The 25846-nt window shown below is 49.4% G+C and overlaps 2 protein-coding genes across 5 annotated transcripts in view; one reads left to right on the top strand and one right to left on the bottom strand.

Annotated features, from left to right (window-relative positions):
- The window catches only part of LOC310875497 (uncharacterized protein), a 28475-nt gene extending 3032 nt beyond the window's left edge, over positions 1–25443 (bottom strand). For 3 of the 4 annotated variants that reach the window (XR_014570655.1, XM_083788753.1, XM_083788754.1), the window contains exons 1-19: positions 25206–25443; positions 24332–24455; positions 23733–23936; positions 23021–23229; positions 22400–22544; positions 21678–21957; positions 20564–20822; positions 20343–20482; positions 19859–19987; positions 17794–18005; positions 16365–16490; positions 14207–14343; positions 9636–9764; positions 8595–8842; positions 7484–7658; positions 6311–6545; positions 5602–5735; positions 1160–1290; positions 624–772 (exon numbers count right to left, since the gene is read on the bottom strand). Coding sequence is in view for 3 of the 4 variants with exons in the window: in XM_083788753.1 (XP_083644879.1) it covers positions 624–772; positions 1160–1290; positions 5602–5735; positions 6311–6545; positions 7484–7658; positions 8595–8842; positions 9636–9764; positions 14207–14343; positions 16365–16490; positions 17794–18005; positions 19859–19987; positions 20343–20482; positions 20564–20822; positions 21678–21957; positions 22400–22544; positions 23021–23229; positions 23733–23936; positions 24332–24455; positions 25206–25435 (3396 nt within the window). In the remaining variant the exon portion in view is untranslated. The remainder of the gene's footprint in view (positions 1–623; positions 773–1159; positions 1291–5601; positions 5736–6310; positions 6546–7483; positions 7659–8594; positions 8843–9635; positions 9765–14206; positions 14344–16364; positions 16491–17793; positions 18006–19858; positions 19988–20342; positions 20483–20563; positions 20823–21677; positions 21958–22399; positions 22545–23020; positions 23230–23732; positions 23937–24331; positions 24456–25205) is intronic. The other variant, XM_083788755.1, reaches the window with a different exon arrangement.
- On the top strand, positions 11473–13209 carry LOC310875620 (tudor domain-containing protein 3-like; the record flags this gene model as incomplete). Its single annotated transcript, XM_083788908.1, has 1 exon — positions 11473–13209. The coding sequence occupies one exon, from the start codon at positions 11473–11475 to the stop codon at positions 13207–13209; it is 1737 nt and encodes a 578-aa protein (XP_083645034.1).
- Positions 25444–25846: the final 403 nt, after the last annotated feature.

The following is a 25846-nucleotide window of genomic DNA, read 5'->3' as shown; positions in this document are numbered from 1 at the left end:
GTGGAGTTGGTGTAAAACAGGGGTGATGTGACTGATGACAGGGGTAACATGCTATAAGTCTGTATAAAATGCTATCTAAGTCTACATAAAGTGCTATCTAACGGGCTAGGGCAAGTCCTACGGGCCATGATGGAGTCTGAAAAGGTGGATTTTCATCTTTTCTTTCACATTGAACATTTTCAACTCAAATATTTGCTTCTGGGGGGTCCCTGGAACAACATATTTTCAGAAAAGGTCCACGGCCAAATCCAGATAATTCTGAGGGTCCTTGACATGTAAAGGTGTGAGCAGCAGTGCACCACTGATACGTTTTTCAGAAAACTGTCTTTGGAAGACATTTAGTAGAATCTGGTCTCAGGTCTTAATGGGTTTAACCCATTTTGGGGGCGGGAACCCCTTTTGGTGTTAGCATTATGTTATGCTTTAGCTATTGAAAAATAGCAGATCTACGTACAAGCTCATAGTGCGCCACCGAGTGGCGCGCTATGAGCTTGTAGGTCTGCTATTTTTGAAAAATCGAAGAACCACTGAGAGAAACATAGCTTTTTCAGAAAACTGTCAGGATGTGGAAGACATTTTTAGAATCTGATCTCAGGTCAGAATGTGTTTAACATCATATGTACCTGTTGATCTCCACTCAGAAGGTACTGGTCAATGGCGTTGTGTTTCTCAGCCTCCAGCCTCCTCTGCTCCCCTCTCCCCCTCTCAGCGCTCCTCTCCGTCCTCCTCCGCTTGGCCGAGGCCCTCTCCGTACGCAGCTCCCACGACATCACTGTATTCACATCATGGAGAACAGTGACAGTGAGCTCCCATGACATCACTGTATTAAAACACATTTTGGGCAGGAACCCCTTTTGGTGTTAGCATTATGTTATGCTTTAGCTATTGAAAAATAGCAGATCTACAAGCTCATAGCGCGCCACTCGGTGGCGCGCTATGAGCTTGTAGGTCTGCTATTTTTGAAAAACCGAAGAACCACTGTCAGGATGTAGAAGACATTTTTAGAATCTGATCTCAGGTCAGAATGTGTTAACATCATGGAGAACAGTGACAGATATCACTCTTAACGTCGTGGAGAACAGACAGTGGGCTCCTCCTCTAAGTCCTATAGGATGCCCCAGCAACGTGTGTGTGTATATACTGTAGGAAGCCAACTGACATGTTTTGGGGGCGGGAGGAGGTGGTCCCTGCATCGGGACAGCACTGGCGGAATGCAGCGACTCAACGTGGGGGGCTCTGATCCGATCTCTGATGGAACCCGAGTCCAGATCCCACAGGATCAGGTGGTCCCTGGAACAACATAACACACTGTGTGAGGCAGGAAAGGAACCTACCTGTCCATTGTTCATTATTTACATGATGTGAAGATGTGCGCGCATCCGCCTGGGTGATGGCAGACTGCAGACCGCTGGGCGAGTGCTAGCACGTTGGCATTGGGGGTCAGATCAACATATGGACTGAATTCTGTACTGGCCATACATAGAGCGTGTCTTGAGTGTATAGGGTTTGATGAGGTCAGATCCAGTCTCCTCCATGGATCCAGAGTTAGATGAGGTCAGTGTGGTGATATTCATATATGGACATGGCCATATACTGTATGGTGGCGTGACATGTCGTGAGGCACCATATATGGAGATCTAAGGGTCTTCATGATGTCACATAATGTCAAGAGGCGTGACCATATATGGAGACATGATGTCTCTATCCTGTATGTGGACAGACAACATAATGACCACCATGGCATGCAGTGACATCACTAAATAGTCATCACAACATGTCATTTGTCCTCAAATTACATGGAAAGACCCAGTTCTGCAGCAGTTTGAGAAATCTGAGTAGTCTGACTAAGTAGTCTGACTTGAGCAGCTAAAGCTGCAAAGTACATTTCCAACAAAGCTAAACAATTTAAGTAATACAACGTCTTAGAAGATGTTGCTCGGGGGAAGAACGGCGGCATTCTGTCTTTTATTGCTGGCTGTGTTGGCTCAGGCGTGGTGTCTCAGTGGTAAGGAAACGGGACTTGGCGCGGGTGGATCGACGCAGCCGAATGGTCAGATCGAGGGCTTGGTGACAGTTCCGGGAGCGAACGCACTGTCCAAGATCGAGGGCATGGAGACAGTTCCGAGAGCTAACGCACTCTTCAAGATCGAGGGCATGCCGACGCTTCCAGGAGCAGAGAACACACTCTCCAAGATCGAGGGCACGCCGATGACGCTTCCGGGAGCGGACACACTCTCGATGATCGAGGCCATGGCGACGCTTCCAGGAGCGGAGAACGCACCCTCCATGATCAAGGGGACGGAAATGGTTCCGGGACCGGAGAACGCACTCTTCAAGATTGAGGGAATGGCGACGGTTCCCGGAGCGAACACGCGTGACTGGGTCTCCACGGCCAGGGTCCTGGCGGTGGGCGGACATGGACGACAGCATGTGGGCTTCCTGAGAACGGACGGCAGCTTCGCCGTGAACAACGTCCCCTGGGGGTCCTACGTGGTGGAGGTTACGACGCCCGCATACCGCTTTGAGCCGATCCGCGTCGACATCGCGTCCACGGGGAAGACTAGGGCGCGCGCCGTCAACTACGTCATGCCCTACGAGGTGGTCCCGCGGCCATACCCGCTCCAACTGCACTCCGCCGGCCCGCCCCGCTACTTCACGGAGAGGCAGGGGGCGTGGGGGTGGCTCGCGGAGCCGTCCGTCCTGGCCGCGGTCGTCCCGGCGCTGCTCGTCTTCCTGCTGACCAGGATGGGCAACGCCGATGACTCCGAGGTGGTCAACGCCGAGGTGAGGAAGGAGTTGGAACAGTCCGTGAATAGTGCGCTGAACCTGGAGGTGCCCCATGTCTCCACGTTCATGACCAACATGCTCTCTGGATCCACAGGTTCTTCTGGCAAACCAGATTCTATCTCTGGATCTAAGGACTCTTCTGGAAGGCCAGAGTCTTCCTCCGCCTCCAGCAGCTCCTCTGGTAAGCCAGCTGGCAGCCGTAACCGTAAAGGAAAAAAGCAAGATGCCAAACGGAGGAAGTAACAAAGTGTAAAAATGAGGTCTGGGAATTTAGAACTGATTAATTTTAGATTAATAAATTACCCTAAACCTAACCCAATCGCGCTTAGTTTTTGCACCATGGAACCTTTCTCACTGGACGAGTTTCAAAAGGGAAAGAGCAATAACATACAATAAATACAAGTTAACAAAAATACAATAAATACATTTATGGGATATTCTAATATTTGTAATGCATATTGTTGAAATATTTGTCCCAGTGCATGCAGCGTTGCCTCCACAAATACAGTAATACATTTGAAATACTTTGAAACGTATAGTTCTGGCTCAGGGTGGGCAGCAATTAGTCTAACGAGAGGATGTAACGTTACTGTGAGTGGTGTATTATAAAGTTACTGTAAGTAAGTGTAAGAGTGCTATAGTTATGTATTAGTAGTGGAATGTAACCAAATGTGTTTACTTACATACTGTACTTAAGTACAGTTGAGGTATTTGTACTTTACTTGAGTATTTCCAATATCCAATACTCCAATATCCAATACTTATACTACTTATACTACATCTTGGATCCAAATATTGTTTTAATAATCAGTCAGCGATTTACTCCACTACAATTTATGAAAACTGTACTAGTTACTTTGTAGATTTGTATTATGATTACAAAACATACATTAACCACTTCAGCCCTATAAATTGAAAATACCAGACGTACAAGCTTACAATATGTGACACATTGTGAGCTTGTAGATTTGCTATTTCAAAAGATTTGTATACATTTGCAACCTTGAAATGGGACATTCTGCATAATGCATACTTTTAACTTTTGGTACTTTTAGTACATTTAATACCAATACTTTTGTACTGGGACAGGGGACGATGTCTCACCTGGTGACTGTCTCTACTGGGGACGGACAGGGGACGGTGTCTCACCTGGTGACTGTCTCAACTACTGGGGACAGGGGACGGTGTCTCACCTGGTGACTGTCTCAACTACTGGGGACGGGACGGTGTCTCACCTGGTGTCTGTCTCAACTACTGGGGACAGGGGACGGTGTCTCACCTGGTGACTCTCTACTGGGGACGGACAGGGGACGATGTCTCACCTGGTGACTGTCTCTACTGGGGACGGACAGGGGACGGTGTCTCACCTGGTGACTGTCTCAACTACTGGGGACAGGGGACGGTGTCTCACCTGGTGACTGTCTCAACTACTGGGGACAGGGGACGGTGTCTCACCTGGTGACTGTCTCAACTACTGGGGACAGGGGACGGTGTCTCACCTGGTGACTGTCTCAACTACTGGGGACAGGGGACGGTGTCTCACCTGGTGTCTGTCTCAACTACTGGGGACAGGGGACGATGTCTCACCTGGTGACTGTCTCTACTGGGGACGGACAGGGGACGGTGTCTCACCTGGTGACTGTCTCAACTACTGGGGACAGGGGACGGTGTCTCACCTGGTGACTGTCTCAACTACTGGGGACAGGGGACGGTGTCTCACCTGGTGTCTGTCTCAACTACGCGGCGGTGGCTCAGGGGTAGAGTGCCTGGATGGTAACCGTAAGGTTGCCAGTTCGAACCCGGCCTCCCCCAGAGTTACTGTCGAAGTGTCCTTGAGCAAGACACTGAACCCCTAATTGCTCCCGATTTGCTAGTTGGTGCCTTGCATGGTTTCCGCTGCCATCGGTGTATGAATGTGTGTGTGAATGGGTGAATGTAATGCACAATCTCTGTAAAGCGCCTTGGATAAAGGCGCTATATAAAATGCACCATTTACCATTTACCAACTACTGGGGACAGGGGACGGTGTCTCACCTGGTGTCTGTCTCAACTACTGGGGACAGGGGACGGTGTCTCACCTGGTGACTGTCTCAACTACTGGGGACAGGGGACGGTGTCTCACCTGGTGTCTGTCTCAACTACTGGGGACAGGGGACGGTGTCTCACCTGGTGTCTGTCTCAACTACTGGGGACAGGGGACGATGTCTCACCTGGTGTCTGTCTCAACTACTGGGGACAGGGGACGGTGTCTCACCTGGTGTCTGTCTCAACTACTGGGGACAGGGGACGATGTCTCACCTGGTGTCTGTCTCAACTACTGGGGACAGGGGACGATGTCTCACCTGGTGTCTGTCTCAACTACTGGGGACAGGGGACGATGTCTCACCTGGTGTCTGTCTCAACTACTGGGGACAGGGGACGATGTCTCACCTGGTGTCTGTCTCAACTACTGGGGACAGGGGACGGTGTCTCACCTGGTGACTTTCTACTGGGGACAGGGGACGATGTCTCACCTGGTGTCTGTCTCAACTACTGGGGACAGGGGACGGTGTCTCACCTGGTGTCTGTCTCAACTACTGGGGACAGGGGACGGTGTCTCACCTGGTGACTTTCTACTGGGGACAGGGGACGATGTCTCACCTGGTGTCTGTCTCAACTACTGGGGACAGGGGACGGTGTCTCACCTGGTGACTGTCTCTACTGGGGACGGACAGGGGACGGTGTCTCACCTGGTGACTGTCTCTACTGGGGACAGGGGACGGTGTCTCACCTGGTGTCTGTCTCAACTACTGGGGACAGGGGACGGTGTCTCACCTGGTCTCTGACGGGCCCATGAGGATGCGGGCGTCCTCTACCAGCCTGTACTCGTGCTGGGGACAGGGGACGATGGACATGCCCGTCTGTCTCCTCACGTAGCTCTTCTTCACCAGGTCATACACCAGCAGTGTCTGCAGAGGACAGTGGTGGGGGTTGGTGACGAGGAGTCAGAATAAAATAGAACAGCGCACATCCTCTGATCTTGGTGCTGAGCCAAACTGTTAAACTAACAGATATCATGAAGAAAAGAAAAGGCTCGCAACTCACTTTTGTAATGCTCCGAGTATTTATTTCACAAACACAGCAGGCAGGACATACAACGTTTCGACTGGTATTGGTCTTTTTCAAGTATACTTAATTTCATACTTGAAAAAGACCAATACCGGTCAAAAAGTTCGGGTTGGTGACGAGTTACACGGGAAAGTGTCCGTGTGCATTTTTATTTATTTAGTGGTGGCTGTTCAAAAATAGCAGATGTACATTATGTAAATCGGTTATTTTTATCGCTCAGATTCACACATGCAGTTGAAACCTCACACAAGCTTGTACAGTACATCTTTTTTTTTCAAATGTTTTTAAAAGTGTGAGAACTACTACACCTGTGTGAAGTGAGGGCAGCTCTTATCGTACATCATCATGAAAGAAAGTATGTGAACAGACACCACAAGCGCCCCTCAAAAAACATTAGAAAGGAGTGTGTGAGTACCCGGAAGACAGATGAGGGTGTGTTGGCGCCGTGGGCGGAGCTTCTGTCAGTCAGGTCGGCGCTGGGGGCGAGTCCTCTATCGGTCAGGATGTAGAGTTTAAGGCCGTGTGCCAGCGCTACGTCCGTGGCTCCGTAGAGGCCATGCTCCACGCGCACCGCACGCCCCCAAAACCTGCACCGGGCCAGGTTCCACACCCGGACTGTTCCGCTGCGCAGGGAGAGGCATATGGCATACCTGACCAGCAGGGGGAGACAGAGAGCCTGAGATTAACAAACAGTTATTCTGCCTACACATAGGGCTCCATCTTGTGCCACCCTTAATTATCCCTAAACTAATTTGCCATTTTTTACTATTTAAAAAAACCTTTTAAAATAGTTCAACTAGCCGATCTACATCGAAACATTGTGAGCTTGTAGATCGGCTATTTGAACTATATATATGCGACGCTCTATAGGGGAAGTTAACCCATTAATACCTGGAACGCATCTTAGCTTAGCTTTTGTTCATTTTAACCATTCTTTTATATTTTAGCTGTTGAAAAATGGCAGATCTACAAGCTCATAGCGCGACACAACTTTGTTGTAAATTTGCAATTTTTTAAAAGTGTGTCTGCAAATCTTTGAATATATTATTCGTCCTCAGCAAACTTTTTTTTTTTAACTCCTATCTTCCCGGGAATCCCGGGAACATTATTTGAGATGGGGGTCGGCGGCCAAATACATAATAATTTTGGGGGTCCTTGACATGAAAATGTTTGAAAATCACTGACATAATAGAAACATATAGATTTAGGATTTAACAGTTAAGTTAATTTGTAGAGTCTGATCTCAGGTCTTACAGGGTGAAGGGTACCTACTACCAACGTCACGTGATTCTTTGTTTGACTCTGTGTTTGATTCTTTGTTTTGAAAACTGTGTCTCTCAAAGAATATCATTATTGGCAGAATCGCAGAAAGTTTAGGAAATTTGGCGGTCCCATTTTCATTTTTCCCATCACAGTGGTTGTTGAAATTAACTGCACTACAATACTACAGATAATACAGATTATAAATAAAACCCAATTCAGGCCATGTATTGTGGCTCCCCTATGGGTGAAAGTGTGCAAGTGTGCATGTGCACACTTGGCACACGCTGTAATCCGTCCACGCAGACAGTGTGTCGTTGCTAAGTACCGTGGCATGGCGCCCTTTGTGCCCACAGGGATGACCTCTGCCGTGCCGTCACTCATGGTCTTGTGGACGTTGAAGGTCAGGCTCTGGTCAGTGATCCTGGAGGACAGGTCCCAGAGGCGCAGGTACCTCTCTGACTCACACATCCCCACGCAGTAGCGCAGGTCAGAGCACACACCTGTTGAATGAATTAATGAATTAATGAGTGGAGAAACAAATGCATGGACTGATGGATGAATGAGTCAATGAAACCTTTATAGCACCTTTATTCACGGCGCTTTACATAGATAGTGCATTACATTCACCCAGTCACACTCCTTTACATAGGTTGTGCATTACATTCACCCATTCACACACCGATGGCGGAGGAAACCATGCAAGGCACCAACCTGCACATCGGGAGCAATTAGGGGTTCAGACTAGTCTTGCTCAAGGACACTTCGACACTAACTCTGCGGGGGAGCCCGGGATTGAACCGGGAAAAGTAGAGAAAAAATAATCCTGCACACTGTCTTCACTTGAGTTTAGATTTATTGAGCAACGTTTCGGTCGTCAGACCTTCATCAGGCATAAAGAAGAACTGACAAACAGTCAGCATTAGTACAACTCTGGGGCCAATCAAATGAAGAACTGACAAACAGTCAGCATTAGTACAACTCTGGGGCCAATCAAATGACAAACTGTCAGCATTAGTACAACTCTGGGGCCAATCAAATGAAGAACTGACAAACAGTCAGCATTAGTACAACTCTGGGGCCAATCAAATGACAAACAGTCAGCATTAGTACAACTCTGGGGCCAATCAAATGACAAACAGTCAGCATTAGTACAACTCTGGGGCCAATCAAATGCCCCGCGCCAATCCATGACCTGCCCACAGGTGACTACAGGTGGTATATTGTTTCCATGATAAAAGGAACATTTATATATACATACACCAATTAGAATAAAAATAGCTACAATGGGAAAAATCAATCAGTATAGAGAAAGGCAATATACACAATACAAATTGAATACCTTTAAGGTGTACTGACTGAGGCAACAAATGAATATTGGACAATTATAAATAAAGCATAATATCCCATACATGTATTGGGGTACCAGTGTTTTCTACCTTGCGTGAGGATCCCAGGGAAGCGGGCGAGGTGCTTGTGGTCCTCCGTCTCCAGGTTCCAGGTGACCAGCTGCGTGAGGCGGGTGCGGGGGGAGGGGCAGAAGGCCACGGCGTGCGACCCATCGCTGGTGACGGACACCTGGGAGATGTAGTCCTGACTGCAGCCCAGGATGGAGCGCTGGTACTGCAGGGAGGAGGAGCCAAACAGCTCGATGTGGAGCATCTCGCTGTCGTTCTTGTACGGGTACCTGGAATCAGAAGCATCAGAAGACCCTCCAGAGAAATACGGGCAAAAATCCTTGATTATGTGGATTAAAATTCTTGATTATGCAGCTTAAAATTCTTCATTATGCGGCTTCAAATTATATGGGAAATGTATTTCCTGTAATTATTTCCTAGTGCCCTCGTCGTTCTGAAAGGGGGCAAGACCCTCTATTATGTGATCGCATGGACACATTTTTCCGGAGTGAAATGAAAAATATGTTTTTCACACTTTTAGAGCTTTTAAGCATATTCTTACCTTTGAACTCCACTAGTAAGAGACCACACCTTCGCTCAAGATTAACAGTTTATTGAAACAGAATGAGATGAATGCGGAGTGGAGTGAGGAACCCAAGGTAGGGCGAGACTCAGGGTGGGGGTGATAATGAAAGGCAGGTGAGTTTGATAAGGAGGGAGGAGTTGTTGATAATGAGTGGTTAAGGTCAAGCGGAAGGAGGTCTCTTCTCCCGAAACTGCATTTCATTAAACACAGCTGATTTTGATTACAGAATTAACTACTCTGTTTTTAATCTCATTCAAGATGACATGTCCAGACAGTGTATTACTAATTTTAAACTTAATCACACGCTAAAATATAAGTAGCAAACGTATGGCTGAGCTGGCCGTTTGGGAGGAGCTAACATCCAAAAGCCTGAAGGGATGCGACACTGATCGGTTCAGAAACGTAGCCTACAGGCTACTTCAAATAAAATGACCGAAAATGCCATTTCACTACGTCTTTAAGGTCACATGTCAGGTTTACAGGTATAAAACGGTCACCTGCAGAAGATCATCAGGTATTCTGCAGTCATCTCCACCGCCTGGATGGAGGCTGATGCATGCTGGGTATTCAACACACACAGCACAGTACCCGACCGTGCACCGAACACTGCTGCTTGACCTCCTGACCTGTGTGAGAGAGAGATAGAGAGAGAGAGAGAGAGAGGGAGGAAGAGATATGTTAACATTTTATATTTTAATTTGATCAGCAGCATTAGGACATGACTGTAAAGACGAGTGTGACACGCAGCAAAAAAAGGTCGTCGGGATCGTGAGTCGAACCCGCGACACGCTGTCAGGTTAGCAGCCCAGGTGCCCCGCCATTTTGGTACTTTTACTCAAGTACATTTAGAATTCCGGCGTTGTCTTATTATTCTTACCCTCCCTGCTACCTCAAATGATTGGCCGATGCCCTCGCCGATGCCCTCGCCACTCAACTGTGACCCGCACGCACGCACGCACACACACACACACACACACACACACACACACACACACACACACACACACACACACACACACACACACACACACACACACACACACACACACACACACACACACACTTTTTTATCAGGTTCCACAATTAAGATTAATCACCTCGTGGAAAGAGCTCATTAATATTTTGTCAGCTGACTCTGTCAACCACATCCAGTGGTGGAAAGTAAGTACATTTACTCAAGTAATGTACTTAAGCACAATTTTGAGGTATTTGTAAAGTATTTCCAATTACTTTTTCCCAAATAGTTTTACTTCTACTTCACTACATCTCGGGTCCAAATATTGTACTTACTTACTCCACTATATTTATTTGACAACTTTAGCTACTAATTTTTTATTATATTATTACAAAACATGCATTAACCACTTCAGCCCTATACATTTTGGCCATTTGAAAATTGCAGATGCACAAGCTCTCAATGTGTTGCGATGTGACACATTGTGAGCTTGTAGATCTGCTAATTTCAAAAGATGTTTTATACATTTGAAAACTTGAAATGGCACATTCTGCATAATGAGTACTATCTATTTTTAGTACTTTGAGTACCTTTACATTGCAGTATTGTAGTTTTACTTAAGCAAAAACTTTTTCCACCACTTACAAGTTAATACCACATCTCCTGTCAGGCTGTTAGACTGCGTGCCGAGTTACACTAACATCCGAGAAGAGGACGACGGATATGGCGTTTACTAATTCATACCGATCAATAATTCAGAGGTTGTCTCTTTAAAAACCCTGTTGTTGAAATCTGTCTAGGTGTTACTATGGCGGCCTGATTTGACACCTTGTTAACAAAGGGTACAGGTGGTATTATTTAAGGACGAGCCCTAGATGAGAGCTACAGTGACGCCTGGGACAGTTCAGCAGAGGTCCCGTTGTGGTGCAGAGGAACAATACAAGCTCAACGTGTGTTGTGCACTTGTAGGTCTGCTATTATCAGTTAGGGACTTGGGGGTGTCCCTTTAAGGGTATTGATACCACACCATGAAAAGATGGATCTTTGCTGCAAAAGTACTTGGTGGTTCAGCACAAATGCCACATGGTTTTGACCAACCCACAAAGCCCATGATTTGGGACAGCCAATGGATGTCTATATGGAGATCTGTCTGACCGATGTCAGGACTATGACATCATATCACATCAATGGCATCAGGAACCTCCATATATGGGCATAAAAGGGACGCAGGCTGACAGACAGATAAAGTCATTCATAAAGTCGTTTCGTTTAAGAGTTACACCTGGCAAGTCCAGCATCAAGTCCAGAATGGTCATTGCAATAGTAACATATTAAAAAACAAACCTATAGAAATATAGGCCTTTTTTTAGACAAAAATAATGAGCGACTTGATCTCATCTCTGACCAGAGACGGCTGGCACCTCAGCGACGAGGGGACGGCGCAGCTGAGAGGCGAAGCCGCGGACAAGGCGTCCCACGGCGACGTCGTCCGCCTGGCGCTCGACCGCGACCTCCGGCCCATCGGCAGAGCGACCCTGCCGCCGGACATAAACGGCGGGCGCGTGGAGAAGCTGGAGGGACCGCTCGTCCTCCAGGTCCAGAAGGTGAGGAACGTCTCGGCGCCCAAGGAGCACCCGGAGAGCCAGGCGGCGCCCAGGATGCTGCGGCTGCAGCTGACCGACGGCCACGTGGCGTGCGCAGGCCTGGAGGTCAGACCCCTTCCTGGGCTCGGCCTGAACACGCCGCCCGGCACCAAGGTCAAGCTCCTGGGCACCGTCCCGGTCAGGAACGGCCTCTTGCTCCTGGATGAGTCCAACGTCTCCGTTCTGGGCGGAGCGGTCGAGCACCTCGTGGAGAAATGGGAGCTCCAGCGGAGCCTGGTCAAACAGCAGCGACAGCGTGGCGGGCGGAGGACCGCGGAGGACGGCGGACCTCCTCCCTTCGTGCCGTTCGGACAGAGATGCGAGCAGAGGGACGAGAGCATCGACGAGCTGGACGAGAGGAAGACGCTGAAGGCCGTCGGTGCGGCCAAGGCTCCGGCCGCCGGCGACGACGACTTTGAGAAGCAGCGGGTAGCCGCCATCGCCGAGGTGGCCAAGAAGGCCAAAGAGGCGCCGCTGCGCAGCTTCGGCGGCGGAGCCAACGCGGGCGCCAACCTGATCAGCGGGTCGTCCTCCTCCTCCTACCGCAGCGGGGGACGCGACTCGTTGAAGCCGCCGTCACGCTGGAGGGAGGAACGGGCGATGGAGAGCAGGAAGGCCGAAGGCAGCGGACATTATGCTGAGGTGGTGGTGGATGAGCAGGCTCTGAGAGACGTCGTGGAGATGGGCTTCAACAGTGAGGACGCTCGCCGGGCCTTAACAGAGAGCAACAACAGCCTAGAGGTGGCTCTCGATAGCCTGACTGGAGCTACCGGCGACAGCGGACCCTCTCCCAACCTGCCCCGCAGACACCCGCCCAGAGCAGCAAGAGGCAGAGGAGGCCGAGGAAGAAGAGGAGGAAGGTCCAGGTTTGAGGACGAGGAGGAGGTGGGAGCGGGAGGAAGGCCCTCTGGCACAAACACTCTGTTTGACTTCCTGGAGTCCAAGATGGGAGCGTTCTCCATCGACGAGGAGGAGAGCCAGCAGCCTCCGCCTCCACAAAGACTCCACCCCCAGCAGCCTCCGCCTCCTCAGAGACTCCACCCCCAGCAGCCTCCGCCTCCTCAGAGACTCCACCCCCAGCAGCCTCCGCCTCCTCAGAGACACCACCTCCAGCAGCCTCCGCCTCCTCAGAGACTCCACCCCCAGCAGCCTCCGCCTCCTCAGAGACACCACCCCCAGGGCGGTAGGACGGGTTTCTCCAACGTCTCGTCACGCACCAAGTTCTACCGCGGCGACGACAACAGACAGCAAAGGAGCGACGACGGACCGCCGCCGCGTTTCCTCCACAGAGACGGTGACTTTCCCAAACCCGGCCAGGAGGAGCCCAGTTTTACCTTTGCAGCCTCTCGCACCTTTTCCGCACCTCCCCACACCTCCTCCACACCTCCTCACACCACCTCCTCAGACTCTGACCAGCGCTGGAAGGGCCAGGAGAAGGCGAGGAGGTCACTAGGTGCCATTGGTGGAAAGTAACTAATACCAAGTACTGTCTGTACTATAGCTCAAATGCAAGTAGAGACCACTTTTACTGTACTTGAGATTTTGAGTTGTTGATACTCTATACCTCTACGGCAATACATTTCAGAGGCAAATGGCTTTTACTCCATCACAGTTATTTGACAGTTTTAGTTACAGGTTGTTTGTACTGTAGATTTAGCTTATTGATACAGTGGCTCAGGAGGTAGCATGACCGGATGGGAACCGCAAGGTTCCCAGTTCGCTCCCTGTGGGCTCCCCCAGAGTTAGTGTACTGAACCGTGTGTGTGTGCGAATGGGTCCGTGTGAATGGGTGAATGTAATGCACAATACAGTATGTAAATATAAATATATAAATGGAGCAATTACCATTTACTATGTATTACAAATATACTAATAATACATATATAATACAAAACATCCCTTAATCACTTACACTGGCAACCCACCCAAAAAGTGTCACTCCCTCATACATGCTTCATTGTGCGTGCAGGTTTGGTTGATGCGTTTCAGGGACAATGTGAACAGTCAGACAAATGTTTTCCCCGCCCCGAGCGGAGCAAAAAACGTGTTGAGAACGACTGCGTTCATTAAAAGGATCCCTGTCTAATATAACTTAATACCTTTTTGGCCCACGTAGCCCTTGGAGGGGAGAATTACCAAGTACCCCTTCATCCTCCAGACACCGATAAGCACTTACATTTAGATGCCATTGGAGCTATTCCTATTACATTTGTTCAACCAAAGTCATTCATATAGTCATAAACAAACGCACTACCACCTTTTCGTGCTAAATTAAGGAACCCGTCTGCAGTCCGAGCTCTGACCAGTAGGGGCCTAGGCTCTAACTGATGATTGTGATTAACACACACACACACACACACACACACACACACAAAGCAGACCCCCTGGCTATGCGTCGCGGATCCCCAGGTGTCCGTGAACCCCACGTTGGGAACCGTGGCTATATAAGACGTGGTCTTTGAGATCTAACCTGTAGGCGAACAGGACGTAGTCTTTGAAGCAGTTGTTGTGCGACAGCAGGACGGAACGGTCTCGGTGGACGGCCTGTCCCTCCAGAGACACGGGGGCACAGGACAGCACAGAACACGAGTCACGCAGGTCCAACACCTACAGAGGACATTGAGACAGACACACAGCACAGAACACGAGTCACGCAGGTCCAACACCTACAGAGGACATTGAGACAGACACACAGCACAGAACACGAGTCACACAGGTCCAACACCTATAGAGGACAATGAAGCCCAACACACACGGGCTCCGTCCGGCGCGACGCGTTGCCGCGCGGCGCCGCCTGTAAAATAGAACTGGTTCTATCGGTGCGCCAGGAGAGGCGCCAGCGCGCGTCGGACGCCGCCGGTGTGCGATAGGTTCATTGAAAATAATGGAGGCGGCTGTTTTGACGCGCGGCGGTCGCAGACGGTGTGTGATGGGCTTTAGACACAAGTAGGCCATAAATGGCCTACTAGTGTGCAAGCAGAGTGTGCAAGTACTGTAGACCGCTACAAACGTTCAAATATCAGCCTCTCTGTGAAAGAACGTTTGCAATATTGAATTATTAGGTTTAGCCATTTGCTACGTACCTTGCTTTTGGAGGAAAATAAGTAGTATTTTGAAGTATGGTAATGATTACTTATGCCTGTTATGGCAGTGGTGTCAGATTACATACATGTATACATAGGGGCATTACCTTTAGTCCACCCGACACTGAAACATGTCATCGTTATGTCACCATCGATAACCAATTATACCCTGGCATTGGTACATATATTCATCACGTCATATGCTCATATGTCTATAATATATTATGTATATGTCTATACATGTATGTATTTTCTGAGTTGGTTAGTGGTATAATGTGGTTACTCGGGTGGTTTGATGCGTATGTCCCTTTAATCCACCCGACACTGAAACATATCATCATTATGTCACCATCGTAGCACCTGACTGATAACATTACTTGCACGCTCTGCTTGCGCAAGAAATAACTATAACTCAATCGGCCTTCGTCCAGTCTCGCTCTAGCGCAGGGCTACTCAACGTACGATGGCTCAGTGGCCACTCTAGTAGTCCAAGGGCCGCAAGCCCAAATAATGTTGGTCCCATATTGGATTTTTTGTCAGTGATTTTCTAACACATTATGTTTATTGTCTAAACATTGAGGAAACACACATAAAGCAGCCTACATTTCCATATATAAGGCCAAACCTCATTGAACAACAATATTGTCATGATATCGAATGATTAATGATGAATAGAAGTTACAAAATGAGGCAATCTTAAGGGAACATGAACAGATTACTGTTGCAAATAAATCAAACATCAGAGGTAGGTAAGAGGCCAATACTAAAATAAAGCCATATCACAGTCTTATGGACTGGTACAGACATACCTATAGCTACCTAAAATACAGTTTTGGAAACAAACATGACTTGTTCCTAATTTTTGGGCTTCGGGCTCTCTGGATATAATAAGGCTCTCTGAACATAAATAAAAGATGTGTGAAACGCGAAGGCGATTCCGCACACGCATTACGCATATACAGTATATAGCAACATAAAGCAGAAACAAACAAACAAAATTGATGATTTTGAGTATATAATAGGGTTAAAGTTGCTATATTGATTGATTGAATACTGCATTCAAACAGGACTAGGAGAGGTTTTTTAACATTCTTTGTTAATATATTTCTGGCCGTTGTTGTCGGGCAGGAAATTACCGCCCTACTCGATCATGCTATAGTGTCACAAAATAATATTACCCTGGAAACCAAGACAACTCTGCCACAGGAAAAATGGGGCAGTGATATTAGTCTGGCCATACCAGGCTACAAAAGTATCAGATCTACAAGCTGGAAACGCTGTGCTTAACCCATTCTGACCGGGCACCCATTTTGGTGTTGGCATCATGTTATGCTTTAGCTATTGAAAAATAGCAGATCTACAAGCTCATATCGCGCCACCGAGTGGCGCGATACGAGCTTGTAGGTCTGCTATTTTTGAAAAATCGAAGACACTTTTAGAATCTGATCTCAGGTCAGAATGGGTTAATAATGAAACTGTCAGGATGTAATAGACATTTTTAGAATCTGATCTCAGGTCAGAATGGGTTAAGAGACATGTCTGGACCTTGACTTGATGGCTCCCGTCATAGAAGGCCACTAGCAGCTGACCCTCACAGGCCGTGGTCACTATGGGGGTGTCCACGGAGCCACTGTCTGAGTAGATGACACGTCCGGACCCCACCTCTCTGACCTGGAGAACAGACACACAACATCACAGTGAGTGAAAAACCTACGTTGCTATATAAACGAAAAAAATACATGAAAAGTAATGGAAAAATCAAGGCCCCCCCATGCATTAGATTAGAATTTGGGTTGTCCAAATCCTTGTCCTTGTCCAAAATTGCCTTGTCTTTGCCAAGCTTTTAGGTCAATGTGGCACTTCTTTCGGTTTGTTTTAATGTTGTCCTTATCTTTTGACCTCCCGGGGCCCGTTTCCCTTTAACAAGCTGGGAGTACAGGACTTGTTTTGGGAGGCGAGAGTCAGGCATACAGACAACAAGCAAAACAAATGTAATGTCATTCTAATGCGTGAGGGGCCTTGATTTTTCCATTACTTCTTTTCCAGGTCAGATGCCAGCTGAGCGGCGACCGCTCATCATCACCTGCAGTCTGGCTCCTATTCAGACCACCATTCAAATTCATTCAACATCAATGAGAGTCAGCTGACCTGCAGTCTGGCTCCCATGCAGACCACCATTCATTCAACATCAATGAGAGTCAGCTGACCTGCAGTCTGGCTCCCATGCAGACCACCATTCATTCAACATCAATGAGAGTCAGCTGACCTGCAGTCTGGCTCCCATGCAGACCACCATTCATTCAACATCAATGAGAGCCAGCTGACCTACAGTCTGGCTCCCATGCAGACCACCATTCATTCAACATCAATGAGAGCCAGCTGACCTGTAGTCTGGCTCCCATGCAGACCACCATTCATTCAACATCAATGAGAGCCAGCTGACCTACAGTCTGGCTCCCATGCAGACCACCATTCATTCAACATCAATGAGAGCCAGCTGACCTACAGTCTGGCTCCCATGCAGACCACCATTCATTCAACATCAATGAGAGCCAGCTGACCTACAGTCTGGCTCCCATGCAGACCACCATTCATTCAACATCAATGAGAGCCAGCTGACCTACAGTCTGGCTCCCATGCAGACCACCATTCATTCAACATCAATGAGAGCCAGCTGACCTACAGTCTGGCTCCCATGCAGACCACCATTCATTCAACATCAATGAGAGCCAGCTGACCTACAGTCTGGCTCCCATGCAGACCACCATTCATTCAACATCAATGAGAGCCAGCTGACCTGTAGTCTGGCTCCCATGCAGACCACCATTCATTCAACATCAATGAGAGCCAGCTGACCTGCAGTCTGGCTCCCATGCAGACCACCATTCATTCAACATCAATGAGAGCCAGCTGACCTGTAGTCTGGCTCCCATGCAGACCACCATTCATTCAACATCAATGAGAGCCAGCTGACCTGTAGTCTGGCTCCCATGCAGATCACCAGCACAGTGCCGTCCAGTCCCAGGGTGAGGGCGTCTGCCACCACGCCCTCGGCCCCGCCCAGCGTCCTGACCACGCGCCTCCGCTCCACGTCCCACAGCCTCAGGGAGCCGTCCGCCTCCCCACTGACCACCAGGGACCCCCGCTGCTGTCCCCCTCCCAGCGCCGTCAGTGAGGACCAGTGACCTGAGGGGAAGATGCGACAGTGACGCTGAAGAATAACCCACGTGAAAGAACAACACAGTCACTCCCCTGTGGCCCCACCTCTAGGGGCCGCGCGGCGCAGTCTGCATTCAAAGATTTTGCGAGAAGCTTTGCCATTGGTCCAAACCTTTTTCGCCGGAAAATGACATGCATTGTTCCTCATGTTTGAAGGCAGACTGCGGCCACTAGATGTGTCGCAGAGACTACATTTTTTTGGGAGCGTGTAACTCATTGCTGGCTGTCTGAAAAAGAAAAAGAAAGTCATAAAAAATTGCATATTATTATTACTCATAGCTAATTTAACTCGAACAGTGTTAAAGTCTGCTCAAGTCTGCAGAAGTGGACTTCACAACGCTCGGTGGCGCCCCTAATGTCTTTAGACTGTTGCGTTAGCATCCTATAACAGAAGCCATTGTGCCATTGTTCTTGCGATAATACCGGTAATAATAATAATAATAATAATAATAATAATAATAATAATAAGGGTAATAATAAAATCTGAACTATTCCTTTAAAAGATAACCTGCTTTCACTGCCGAATATGTGATATCACGTATTTCAAATTAGTCCCGTTGTCGGCCAAATACGCGATATCACGTATTTGATCGCTTTATATCAATATGAAACGGCCACGCTGAAAAACTACTTTTAGTCTTGTTGCTCGGAAACGCCTTCATTACCCCCAGCACCAGGATGCGTGCGCATGCACCCCACAGGGTACCATTAAAAGTAGGATCTTCTTTGACTGTTATCTCTGAACCAATTGGATCCATCGCCCTGCTCACGCCAGCACCAATAGGATCTCGCCTTGTACTCGCTGGCACGTGACCCTCTAGACCAGAAACCACACAGGCTGGGCCACCCGCCCCTCTAGACCAGAAACCACACAGGCTGGGCCACCCGCCCCTCTAGACCAGAAACCACACAGGCTGGGCCACCCGCCCCTCTAGACCAGAAACCACACAGGCTGGGCCACCCGCCCCTCTAGACCAGAAACCACACAGGCTGGGCCACCCGCCCCTCTAGACCAGAAACCACACAGGCTGGGCCACCCGCCCCTCTAGACCAGAAACCACACAGGCTGGGCCACCCACCCCTCTAGACCAGAAACCACACAGGCTGGGCCACCCGCCCCTCTAGACCAGGAACCACACAGGCTGGGCCACCCGCCCCTCTAGACCAGAAACCACACAGGCTGGGCCACCCGCCCCTCTAGACCAGAAACCACACAGGCTGGGCCACCCGCCCCTCTAGACCAGGAACCACACAGGCTGGGCCACCCGCCCCTCTAGAACAGAAACCACACATGTAGGCTGGGCCACCCGCCCCTCTAGACCAGAAACCACACAGGCTGGGCCACCCGCCCCTCTAGACCAGGAACCACACAGGCTGGGCCACCCGCCCCTCTAGAACAGAAACCACACATGTAGGCTGGGCCACCCGCCCCTCTAGACCAGGAACCACACAGGCTGGGCCAGGCTACAGGCCGAGTAGAAGAGCATTAGTATGGACCAATTATATGACGATAGGTACAGTAGAAATGAAAATGGGTGAAGTCGTTTGGTGCCGGGGAATCTTTCAGAATAAAGGCACTAGAGTGCCAAGCAGACGAGGGAAATTCTATTCTGAAAAGGCCCGCCTTCCCTATTCCCTGTTCCATTACTACATCGAGCTAGTTAGTCAGATCTCTCTTTAGAAGCGTTAATATTGTAACCGAGATGCATGATGAAAAGTGTTGCCTAGCAACGGCCGTTTCCCCAAAGAATGGACGTGTGTGGACGACCTGGCCATCAGAAGTGTTAAGTACAGTACTGAACTAAAATGTACTTCGTTACCGGCCAGCAGTGTGTGCATCAGTCCTCCAGGGGGCAGCAGACAGGTGGAGGACGGCACCAGGACGGGCAGGGAGGACAGAGGACACTGAGCCAGCAGGGCGTGGAGGTAGGAGAACTTCAGAGGGTCTCCTGGAACCATGCAGGAGGACAACAGTGTCATTATATATGGAGGTACATTTCACTGTCTTACTTTATGGACCCAGGGCGTTTAAAAGGAACCAGGCAGCCATTTGTGGCAGGCTTTATTTGTTTTTGCACTGGCTTGCCGTGCACCAGGCCATTCTTTACATTACAGTACGGTAGTACAGTAGGGACGCCCTGGGGACCCCCACATGGTAACTGTCATTTCTCAACCATTTCGGACGTGGGCGCGTTCCTGGGGGTTTGGATGTTCCAGGGAACCCCCAGGGACCCCCACACGGTAACTGTCATTTCCCTGGGCGCATTCCTGTGGATCAAATGCCCTTTTAAAGTGTACAGTTACCTGGGGCTACGGGACGGTCCTCAGACACCAACTGCCCCAGACGACCCATGATCTGACCGGCCAGCTGGCACGGGTCCTGCTCCAGAACGGCTCTGGACATCTGGAGAGCTTCACTCAGCATGGACACATCCAACACCTCCCTGGGACGAGAACCTCACATCAACAACATGTCTACATCAGTGATTCCCAAACTATGCCAGATACCCCCCACTGTAGTTTACATGTCAGGCAGCACGGCTCCTCTCAGGTCCTCCTCTACGTCATGGACAGACAGAGCCCAGGTCTTGTGCAGCAGGAACTCGTAGTTGAAGACACACTCGTAGAGCAATGGGAGGATCTGTCCGGAGTGGACCAGGTGGTAGGGCAGGCCGTGGAGCTTCCTCAGGTTGAACACTCGGAGACTCCTGCACTCGCCACCACCATCCTTCTTCTCCTCCTCTTCATTGCCCAGGGTCCACGCCAGAGGCTGGAATATGCTACCTGTGGCGACAAATGTGACAATACTAATTATGTACACGATTATGTTTACATTGAGCCTTTGATATTTCTGTAATATGTTGATACTGTTGTTACTTCTTGCTCTGAATGCGTGTTTGTGGTCTAAACCAACATAGCCCAAGATAGCACCAGGGAATTATTTTGTCAGTTTAAACAGTAGAATAAAAATATATAATATTAATAACAATAATCTGTACATTGAAACTATACACCATATAGGTAGGATGCCAGGTCAACATGTTATCTAAATAACATTTTGGCTATAAGCCTGCAATTGGGTGGTCAAGGCTATAGGTCAAGTGGGGGACAGAGTGCAGGCATTCCGACACACTGCCATTCCAATCACAGGGTATCTGAAGATTCCCAGGTAGGCATGCTTTGGGCTAGGCAAAAATGACACAGTCGCCGTTCAATCAATCTTAAATTGGCCAAACAGAGCTGTTGCTGACGTCCAAGTGGAAAAAACAAACAAAAAACTATACAGTCAGTCGGGTGGTCAAAGTGGGGGGGGGGGGGGGGGTATCGCGACGTAGTCGCAGTGAATGGTGCCTGATTCCAACAACGTGGCTTCCGCGTGCGGTTAGGGGTTGTCATTATATAGTCTTCAGATTACGGCGGATGATTGGGAGTGAGTCTGCAGGATGTCCTAATTGATCTGCTTATAATAAACTAGTGTTGTAGTCGAGTCCACATAAAGTGAGTCCAAGTCAAGACCAAGTCTGAAATGGGGGCGAGTCCGAGTCAAGACCGACGGGAGGCGAGACCGAGTCGAGACCGACACCAGATTTATTCTGTAAAGGTACAGAAAACACTGAGAGCCGTAACCGTAACGCACACCTCCGTGAAGGGACTTGTCTCGGTAGTAGTCGGCGTAGTCGGCGTGCACGGCCATGCGTGCGTGCCGGCTCTTCAGGTAGCGACGGGCGCAGACGCGGCCCAGAGCGGCGTGGCTCCAGCGGTGCACCCACGTCCCGTTGCTCTCCACCTCGTTGAGGTGAGGACCCAGGGCCCGCCGCAGAGCGGCCCAGCACACGTAGGGCACCCCGGGGGGAGCGCTGTGGGACGAGGAGGCCTCCCGGAGCAGCTTCTCGTCTTTGGACAGGAGCGCCAGCAACTCCTGGTGGACGCGGAAGGGTTACGTTACACCAGTGCTTCCCAAACAAGTGGGTCAGGAACATAGAGAAGGAATAATAGAGAGGGCACAGCACAGAAAATCCCCTCCCATTCACTTGTATGGAGTTGCTCATGCACCACATACGGTGCTGTGTCATTAGTCTGACGGCTCATTATTCCAGCGGTTGGTCCGACTAGCGCATTACTAACCCTAACCACACGCGAAGCCACGCAGTAATGGGATGTCGGAGTTATGGGCAGTGCACCCGCATGCTCACTTTTCACCGATTGGAAAAGTGTGACGAGTGGGGCCTATTTGGGTCCTATGTAACGCGTTTTGCATCGTCTCGCACGCACAGTAGTGTCACCTCCGTGTGCAAACCTGTGCGCAAGCTCGTGAGTCGAACCCGTTCGTCAAAACATTCCACGCGACAGAGACCACCCACCTCTTCAGTGACGCCTCCGCGAGACAGAGATATGAGCGTGGTGGCCCGTCTCAGCAGTTCTCGTCCGTGTTCCCTCTCCAGACGAGCCAGCATGCCCAGGTAGAGACCCTCCATGCTGGCCGGGAGATCCAGGGGGTCCTGGGGACTGAAGAAAACACTTTATAGATTAGCATTTTCCCAATTTTTTTCTTTTGTTGTATTTTTTTTCCCCTTTTTTTCAGTTTAGTTTTAAAGGACCACTTCACCACTTTTCAACCTATCTTCATATAATTGGTCCTCACTAATGTTCAAATCGATCCGTGTCTCACAGGAGGGCTGTGGGCGGTTCAGAAACCCGTCCACCAGTGACAGAAAGAAGAAGAAAACTACAATAATTATATTAAAGGACCACTTCACCACTTTTCACCACCTATCTTCATATAATTGGTCCTCACTAATGTTCATGATAAAATACCACCATTTTTGAGGGGCGCTAGCCCCTCCTATGCCCAGCTTTGGGTGTCTGTGTGTACCACATAGTGATAGGCATACGTAAAACATATGCCTATAATGATGCATATGAAGATAGGTTGAAAAGTGGTGAAATGGTCATTTGATTATTATATTATATTATATATTAACCCTGGAGTGAAGGAGGTCCAGCGCTGGCTCTCCCACAGAGCAGCCTCCACGTACAGAGGGGAGGGGCACGACACACAGGCCGCCTGCAGCGCCTCACGCTGGTGGGGCTGGAGACGGCGCTGTGACGCCTGCAGTCTGGCCGCCAGCGCTGCGCTGATGTCATCCTCACTGAGAGGAGGCAGGGACAGCACCGTAGGATGACATGTACTCTGAGGGAGGGAGGGAGAGAGGGGGGAGATGGAGAGAGATAGATGAGTTCGAAAAAATGGGTGGGACAATGGCCACAACTCACATCAAAATTCAGCGATCAGAAATCACAGTTTCAAGACGTTTGGCCATTATCTCTGGAACAGAATCGTCTCGGTTCAAAGCTTGTTGGATGCGTGACTACAAGAGCATACTTTTCAGGGTTTGGGGTCTAAAAGTAGGCGTGTCTCAGACCAGGCCAATGGGGCCGGGCATTCATTTTCAGGCCCGTTGAGCACTCTACCTGTAGTAGGTTAGAATTAGGGTTAGGTTTAGTAACAGGGGTTAGTAGTTGGACAACGTGCCAAACGTGACGTCGGACAATGGCTGACAAACAACAACGCCACTATGTAGGAAATGTCCATTTCTGGCTCCATTGCATGGTGTTGATAAGGGCTGATGACAGAGTTGAAATCATCTGATAATAACATCCAAAACTGCTACCTGTAGGTGGTTGCAGACTGACCTGTAGTGTGGCAGCACAGGGGGAGTCGGTGGTTGCAGACAGCAGCATGTAGACGTGCGGTGGCAGCGGGACAGACAGCCAGGACAGATCGGCTCCGTGCTCCTCAGACAGACCATCCAGACCGTCCAGCACTAGCACCAGGGGGCGTCCGGCGTCCACCTGCTCCAGCAGAGACTGGAACTCGTTGACCAGCTGAGGGAGGCCCTGGGAGGAGGGGAAACATGTACGTGTAAGTGTTAGGTTTCGTCGACCAAAACTATGACGAAACATGTCCGTAGACTAATGTTTTTCACAGACGAAAACTAAATCTAAACTAATCTACGATGACTAACACTAAGACTAAATGTACTGACAATGTACAGAGCCTTTTGTGGTGGGTCTGGGGAACCGTGGGTCAGACCGACTCGAGGCCGGGCACTGCACTCCCTGCGGGGGTGTGGAACGCGTGTGTCGAATTGGAGTTCTCGAGTTACGTGCATTACACACGTGCACGCAGACAGAGACGTGGCGCATTTATATGTTGTTCTTGCTTACTGTAATTCGCTCTGGATTAAGAACGTCTGCTAAATGCCTACATTGTAAATTGAAAGCACACATACCTCAGAGAGGTGTGCGTGGGGGAGGTAGGTCTCTGCCAGCTGGACACACACACTCTGAAGAACCAGGCGGACGTTGCTGCTCTCTGCCGTGAGACCCACGAAACACACCACCACCTTCACACTCCTAGAACACACACACCAAGAGATACACAATACGATGTGTTACTTTTAACTACAACTATACAACGTACAAATGTAACCGAATGGACCCGTATTATGGCCCATCGCTAATAGCTAGAGGTCTACAAGCCTGATGGGTCCCAGCCCGACCCGTTAAGGGCTGGGCTCCGGCCATTTGTTTCTATTAACGGGTCATCACACAGGCCCCTTTTCCACCGGTTGGTTCCCAATGGGAACCGGTTCAGTTATTTTTGTCCATGAGCCAGAGCTCCAAAATTGGAACCTTAATTATGAATTGAGTGGGCAAAACCTATATTAGATTGTTATCACCATGAAACTTCCCCGGTTGATTACTTACACGAAGACAATGATTTATTGTATTACAAATTTTACATTTTTAAATATGCCTGAAAAATAGTGAAGTCTGTGTGTTTGACTAGGGTTTCATTGGATTACTGAATTCCTACAATGACCATAATGCTTTGGTGCACTGCCCCCTCCTTGTGGGAAGGGGGAGGCTGCGTGACAACATGTAGTCCAGGGAGGAAGTCGCCATCAGACATTTCAAGTACTAAAATATCTAAAAACACATATTACACACATTCAAAAAATCAGGAAAGTGTTTGTTTTTTTATATATATATATATCATTTTTATCCCACGATTTTGTAACCCATTTTTCATCCCTGTGTCAGGAAAGCGTTTCTCGTGTCCTAAACATCATTTTGTTGTGGCCATTTAGAGCATCATCTCACCCCGTCATCCAGCGCGGTGCCAGCTGGGCCACTCTGGCCAGCGTGGTGCTCTTCCCCCAGCCTGGAGGTCCCAGAAGCAGCGTGGGTCTGTTCCCCCCAGAGTCCTCCATGGTGGGTCTGTTCCCCCCACAGTCCTCCATGGTGGGTCTGTTCCCCCCACAGTCCTCCATGGTGGGTCTGTTCCCCCCACAGTCCTCCATGGTGGGTCTGTTCCCCCCACAGTCCTCCATGGTGGGTCTGTTCCTTCCAGAGTCCTCCATGGTGGGTCTGTTCCTTCCAGAGTCCTCCATGGTGGGTCTGTTCCTTCCAGAGTCCTCCATGATGGGTCTGTTCCCCCCACAGTCCTCCATGGTGGGTCTGTTCCCCCCACAGTCCTCCATGGTGGGTCTGTTCCCCCCAGAGTCCTCCATGGTGGGTCTGTTCCCCCCAGAGTCCTCCATGGGGCGTCTGTTGCTCTCCCATCCCTCCATGGCCTTCCTCACGTCAGCAAGGAAGGACTGCCTGAGGACACACTGCTTCTCTCTGAAATGACACAAACTTAAATGAACTTGGACTATAGAAGTCGGCAGTAGCAGGGTGAACACAGCCGAGGTACAACGAGACAAGATGTACGGACGGACGGACGGACAGATAATTAAAGA

Source organism: Protomyctophum parallelum, assembly GCF_964188405.1.
Source record: "Protomyctophum parallelum genome assembly, chromosome: 18".
NCBI lineage: Eukaryota > Metazoa > Chordata > Actinopteri > Myctophiformes > Myctophidae > Protomyctophum > Protomyctophum parallelum.
This window is presented reverse-complemented; position numbering and strand designations above follow the sequence as displayed.